Source organism: Triplophysa rosa, linkage group LG12 (assembly GCF_024868665.1).
Source record: "Triplophysa rosa linkage group LG12, Trosa_1v2, whole genome shotgun sequence".
Classification (NCBI taxonomy): Eukaryota; Metazoa; Chordata; class Actinopteri; order Cypriniformes; family Nemacheilidae; genus Triplophysa; species Triplophysa rosa.
The window spans coordinates 12303419-12310667 of NC_079901.1; the positions used below are offsets into that span (position 1 = coordinate 12303419).

Genomic DNA, 7249 nt, shown 5'->3' on the forward strand with positions numbered 1-7249 from the left:
TTATCTTTTTGATTAATAAGTCTAGTTGTTCTTTTCTTGTTTTGCCCTTCGTGGGAAGTCTTTTGGTTTCTGTTTGTTCTTAGTGTTGTTCCTGATTTATACCCCATCGTGGGTTTTTGTTTGGTGTTTGTTAAATAAATATTTCTTGTTTAACCCCTTCACCACTGCCTGCCTGCATTTGGATTCTTCCGCACACCATCCCTGACAGAATCCACGAACCAGAATTGAACCCAGCAGGCATAATGGAGGCAAGGCGATCCAGGCAGGCTCATCTCCTCTGCGGTCTGCGACAGGGCTACTCCGACGTCTTGGAGTTTGCCGACCGATTCTTTGAGACCGCAGGGGAGATGGTCCATGATGAGGTGGAGCAGATGGCTATGTTCAACGGCGGTCTGAACGAACCGCTGTCACGGGCAGAAATGAGGATGCTGAGACCGCTGGGCTTCACGGACATGATCAGGCACGCCATGAATCGGCCGGAGCCCAGGGTCTCAGTCCAGCCCAGTCTTTCTTCCCCACTGCCCGTGATCCCGGAGGATCGTGCCATCCAGATCGGAGTCGTGGGCATCACCTCACCGTCCGCCTCACTCCCTGCAACCTCTCCCCCACCAGTCAGCCTACGAGGTAGGCGAGGAAGGAGGGAGTCCTGGAGTTCCTCGTCGGAGGCGTCCAACCCGGAGCCAGCTGCGCCCTTCACCTCATTCCTTCTGCCGACCACCAGTCGGGTGGTTCGGCTGAAGAAGAAGAGGCAATGGAGAGGGCCATCCAGTCCGGTGCAGCCGGCATCCAGTCCGGTGCAGCCGGCGTCCAGTCTTGTGTCCAGTCCGGTGCTGCCGGCGTCCAGTCCGGTGCAGCCGGCGTCCAGTCTTGTGTCCAGCCCGGTGTCCAGTCTTGTGTCCAGTCCGGTGCTGCCGATGTCCAGTCCGGTGCTGCCGATGTCCAGTCCGGTGCTGCCGATGTCCTGTCCAGTATCCAGTCCGGCGTCCAGTCCGGTGATCCAGCCGGCATCCAGTCCGGTGATCCAGCCGGCGTCCAGTCCGGTGATCCAGCCGGTGGTGCAGCCGGCGTCCAGTCCGCTGCAGCCGGCGTCCCAGCCGGTGATCCAGCCGGCGTCAAGCCCTGTCCAGCCGGCCTTCCAGCCGGCGTCAAGCCCTGTCCAGCCGGCCTTCCAGCCGGCGTCAAGCCCTGTCCAGCCGGCCTTCCAGCCGGTCCCTGGGAGACTCCCAGGGTCAAAGACTGTTCCTCCCAGGACTTATCCCAAGTCCCCCAGGACTCCGCGCCCTCGAGCGCAGCCGGGGACTGGGACTATTCCCCACCCCCATGGACTGCCCCCTATGGGCCCTTGTTTGGCCCCACCCCCCCTCCCTTGTTTGTTATTTTTACTGTCCCACCCAAGTTGGGTGGGACTTGGGATAGGGGCAGTTGTGGCCTAATGGTTAGAGAGTCGGACTCATGACCAGAAGGTTGCCGGTTCGATTCCCAGGGCCGGCGGGTAACAACTGAGGTGCCCTTGAGCAAGGCACCTTACCCCTACTTGCTCCCCGGGTGCTGTAGTGATAGCTGCCCACTGCTCCAGGGGTACGTGTGTTCACTACTCTCTGGATGGGTTAAATGCAGAGGTCACATTTCGTTGCCTTGTACATGTGCAATGACAATAAAAAATTGAAGTCCTGTTATTATGTTGTCTTGTCTGCCCTTGATTTTATTTTCTTTGTTTTGCCTTGTCCTCTCTGTCACCCAGTTGGTCTTGTCTCGTCCGTCTACCCCTTGGTGAGCACCTGGAGGTGCTCATTAAAGGGGGGGNGAGGTGTGAACGGTCCGTGAGCCGTGGCTGGCGGATTATCGCTCACAGTAATCCTCATATCACCCTCGCTGCTTGCCATAGCGGACGGCAGGGCCGTAGTCCTGCCGCCACGGAACGGGGAGCAAACGAGGTGGTGGCTGAGTCCCGTGGGAACACAGCCACCTGTGACGCAACGTCTGAATCGTCACCGCCCGCAGTGCGGGCAGGACGTATCCACAACGTCTGCCCCAGCGTACTGGAAGCAGGCATTGTGTCCGTCCCCCTCCTCGATGAGTGTGTTGCACCCATGAGAACAGCGGGACAAGCCACGCTGGAGAAATTTGCTCTTTTAGAAAAGGAAATTTGCTCGAACACCTCCGGAACTGCCGAGACGCCCAGGGGAGAGTCACTGAAGGAAGGGACCGTCCGCTGTCCACGTCGTAGATTCCAGCAGAAAGAAAGATCATCCAGATCGTAGAGAAGCTCACCAGATGCGTAGGCTCTGAAGAACAAAAGGTGACAAAAGGGAGGAGCCCGGCATGCAAATTTCATTCGCCAATTTTCATTGGCCTTTTCTAAATACTCAGAAGATGATAGGTTCTCAAGACAAACCCATTCTGTCGGTTCGACACAACGTCGAGAGACCGACAGAAAGGGAACCCATGCTACTTACGACTGCTTGTGTGGTACAGGGTCACATTTTATTTTTACTACGGTAGTCAATGGTGCCCCAGAAATCTCAGTTGCTAACATTTTTCTAAATATCTTTCTCTGTGTTCAACCAAAAAAAAAAATATGTAGGTTTGGATAAACTTGATTTTGTGTAATTCATGGCAGACATTTTATTTTTGGGAGAAACATACCTTTAAAATATCCTCCTTATTAAAAAAGAGCCATGCCCGAAATTGCTGGATTTGTGACACTGAATATGCAAATTCATTTTCATATTGCCTGGCCTGAAACCAGCATTGTGTCGCTCCCCTCATACAGCAATCGATCAGGTGAGTCTCATAAAACATGCAAAATAGTGTCAGGACTGTGCGTGAACAGACTGCGGAGACTCAATTGCGGGAAATGAATAGGTCTTTATTGAAAAGTTTCCACAAGAATCCACCAAGAGACACCGGCCTCAGAACCACGTGAGTCCGCGGGGAGAGGACTCGACCCGACGGCACTCACGGAAGAATCTGAAGTAGACCCAGTCCGTGAGATTCTGTCCCACAAAGGGGGGAACGCATGGCGGGGAGAACCCTCGACCCGCCGGCTGATTCTTGCCAAGAGAGGTGGTCGCTGGTGAAGAGATGCCAGAGTGTAGAGAGCAGGACGTTCAGCATTTTAGATTCTAAATAGCTTACAGCTTTGGGGGCTACACTTGCTTCCATTATACTTCAACAGTTGCATCAGTTTACTATACTTTTTCCTGATCATGTCAGAATGAAGCACCTCCTTCTAAAGAGGTCCAAGTGTGTCATTTTTCCACAGAGATTTAGTACCTTTGGTCTCTATAAATATTGCAAAACTATCCCAGATCACCTTATTGCCACATCAAACCTAGCACATCTCTGATATACAGCTGCATTTATTAAATGGATGAATGGAGCCATTCTTTGCCCTCATGCATGTAGTAATGACCATTGTTACTTTCACCAGAGCAAATGAAACCACCTGTGTTCTGCAAGGACAGCCTGTCTACCCTCAGCTATGGAAAGATGGGGACATCATACTTGGAGGGGTTTTCTCCTTCCACAGTAGCTGGGAGGTCAGACAACTAACATATTCAATTACACCACCTCCACTGAAGTGCATCAGGTAGGGAAAACCTGAGAATCAGTGCCGTCTTTTTCAAATTAAATGTAAAGTTTTATTTATGTTAGGTGTTGACATACCTATTACTGCTTAATTCAATAAAATATTGGAATTTATTTAGCTTTATCTAAATGTAATGAATGTCCTTTTTTAACCAAGTCTTAATTGCAGAGACTTCCAGTATGCACAGTCAATGCTCTTCGCTATAGAGGAAATTAACAACAGCTCTACTTTGCTGCCGGGGGTCAAATTGGGCTACAAGGTCTATGACACATGCGGCTCGATGGCAATGGCTGTTCGAGTGACTATGGCTCTTGCTAATGGGCATGAGAACACAACCTCTAATGAGTCTTGCACAAAGCAAGGCTATGTGCAAGCCATACTAGGAGACACAACCTCATCAGCATGCATGGCAATGGCAAAAAGTATTGGACCATTTAAACTTCCAATGGTACTAATTTTTTTTTTTTACTATCACCATGTTTCTGTTACTGTATGGCTTTATTTCCTTAGTATAAACTTCCAGAATTTAAACTGTCCTAAAAAGTTTTATATTATTTTGATGTAAATATATTATAATAATTAAATCGCTCAAATTTTCCTAGATCAGTCATTATGCCACCTGTGAGTGTCTCGGTGACAAAATCAAATATCCTTCATTTCTGCGAACAATAACAAGTGATTATTATCAAAGCAGAGCATTGGCAGAACTGGTCAGACACTTTGGCTGGACCTGGGTGGGAGCCATTAGAACAGATGATGATTATGGCAATACTGGAATGGCCACTTTCACTAAAGTAGCTGAGCAAATGGGCATCTGTCTGGAATATTCCCTCCCGTTTTTCAGAACGTACCCAGAAGATAAAGTACTGCGAATAATTGAGCAGATTAAAAGCTCTACTTCTCGAGTGATTGTGGGATTTCTTGTACACTGGGACTTGGAGGTTCTGTTGCATAAATTTGTTGAACACAATATTACAGGATTTCAGTGGGTGGGCACAGAAGGCTGGATCTCAGATTCAGTCATTGCCAGTATGGATAAACACCATATTTTGCAGGGGGCTGTTGGGCTGGCTATACCTAAAAATGAAGTTACAGGTTTAAAAGATTTCATACTAGATATAAAACCACTGAAGTCTTCAGGAAGTGCCATTTTCACTGAGCTCTGGGAATCTCTGTTTCAGTGTAAATACTCCAATAAAAACGATTCATCATTCACAACCGAATGTTCAGGCAAAGAGGAACTGTCTGACATGCAAAACACATTCACAGACATGTCACTCATGCCCATCTTCAGTAATGTGTATAAAGGAGTGTACGCTGTAGCTCATGCACTTCATGACCTTCTGGGCTGCACGGACAAATGTGAAACAAAGAAACAGCCTGATCCCTCAACAGTGCGTTAACACTATTTATGTACCTCCACTCTTCTAAAAAGTGTTGTCACATGAAAAAAATATAACAAATGTGTATCACTTTGTGTGTGTGCATGTGTGTCAACTCTTTCAGTTTCTGAAGAACCTGAGAAAAGTGCATTTCAAAACCAAAGATGGCGAGGAGGTTTACTTTGATGAAAATGGAGAGGCAGTGGCAAAATATGAGATAATAAATTGGCAACCAGGTCAAATAAAACATGATGAATTTGTATCCGTTGGACTTTATGATGCATCTCTTCCTGTGAATGATCGTATGTCAGTGAATACAGCTTCAATTATATGGGCAAATAATAAAACAAAGGTGAGATTAAGGGACATGTCATTTGAGTGTATTGTGTGTTATCACAATGTCTATTCGGCCAAAACTTAATGTAATACATGTAACAGCATTATAATAAAAGTTTAAATCTGTGGGTTGCAGGTGCCGGTGTCTGTGTGCAGTGAGAGTTGTCCTCCAGGCACTAGAAAGGCTGTACAGAAAGGAAGACCTGTCTGCTGTTATGACTGTATTCCATGTACTGAAGGTGAAATTAGTAACATGACAGGTAAAAATGCATATTTAAAAAGAACAAAATAAATTGATATTGCTGTTATTAATAATAACTATTCATTAACAGATTCTGTGACATGTCTGCGGTGCCATGAAGACTTCTGGTCAAATCGGAAAAAAGATGGATGTGTTAAGAAAGAGACTGAATATTTATCCTATGAGGAGATCATGGGGATTTTGCTCACAACAATTTCTATTGTTGGTGCATTTATAACAATGTTAGTTGCAGTCATATTCTTCAGATATAAAAACACTCCAATAGTTAAAGCAAACAACTCAGAGCTGAGCTTTCTGCTCCTGTTTTCACTAATGCTGTGTTTTCTCTGTTCACTTACTTTCATTGGTCGTCCCACTGAGTGGTCCTGTATGTTACGTCACACAGCATTCGGGATCACTTTTGTCCTCTGTATCTCTTGTGTTCTGGGAAAAACAATAGTTGTGTTAATGGCCTTTAAGGCCACACTTCCAGGAAGTAATGTCATGAAATGGTTTGGGCCTGTACAACAGAGGCTCAGTGTTCTAGGTTTCACACTTATACAGGTTCTTATCTGTATACTTTGGCTGACAACCACTCCTCCTTTTCCTTTTAAAAATATAAATTACTTCAAAGAAAGGATCATTTTAGAGTGTAATGTGGGCTCAGCTCTAGGTTTCTGGGCTGTTTTAGGTTATGTCGGATTTCTTGCTCTCTGGTGCTTCATTCTGGCTTTTCTGGCTCGGAAGCTGCCTGATAACTTCAATGAAGCTAAATTCATCACATTCAGTATGCTCATATTCTGTGCTGTATGGATCGCTTTTATTCCAGCTTATGTCAGTTCTCCTGGAAAGTTTACTGTAGCTGTGGAGATATTTGCTATTTTAGCCTCAAGTTTTGGTTTGCTGTTCTGCATCTTTCTCCCAAAATGTTATGTGATTTTACTCAAACCAGAAAAGAACTCTAAGAGGCACATGATGGGCAAGTAATGATCTGTGTGTTTTATTTATAAAATACTAGTTATAACAAATAAAAATAAAAGTTTATGAAATGTTTCCCAAGCTCCACAGACACCAGTATTAATTTCAACAGCAATTTTATATTTAGTTTTAGTCATAGTCCTTTGATTAAATGCAAATTAGTTTAAATAATATTTTTTATTATACTCATTCAATGGCTTCCGGTTATACATGAAAGAGTCTGACTGCTCTGCACAATGAATCTCTTTCTTAAATAGTGTCTGTACATGGTTGTTCATGATAAACTTTGTTAGCACGGTGCATTTCAACAGAACTCTTCTTCACTGGTGAGTCATTTAAACACCTCTGATTGGCCAGTATATTCATACGCTGAACTGTGATTGGCTGTACTGCTCAAAGCTGTAACAGATCAAAATGTTATGCTGTAACCTGTCAAGGTCTGGCAGAAGAAGAACCCAAGCACAGGCAGCAGTGAAGGGGTTAACAAATAACATTTATTTTACACAAAACAAAACAAAAACACCCACAATGGGGAAAACGAAACTGAGATAAAAAACTGAAACAAAACACTTCCCACGGGGGGGCAAAAACAAACTAACAAAACAAGGCACGACACAACGTCTTACAAAAAAACAACACGGCAGGGTGACAAAGACTAAAAACACAACTCACGGATAAAGGACAAGGCACAGAACAGGAACCAGGGTAACACAGGAACAT

At 45.4% G+C, this 7249-nt stretch overlaps 1 protein-coding gene across 1 annotated transcript; it reads left to right on the top strand.

Moving 5' to 3' along the window:
- Positions 1-2825: 2825 nt before the first annotated feature.
- On the top strand, positions 2826-6538 carry LOC130562632 (extracellular calcium-sensing receptor-like). The gene is made up of 6 exons (XM_057347756.1): positions 2826-3592; positions 3749-4040; positions 4195-4986; positions 5099-5326; positions 5447-5570; positions 5643-6538. Exons 1-6 carry the CDS (start codon positions 3378-3380, stop codon positions 6536-6538), a joined length of 2547 nt encoding a protein of 848 aa, XP_057203739.1. The 5' UTR covers positions 2826-3377.
- The last annotated feature ends 711 nt before the right edge of the window (positions 6539-7249 follow it).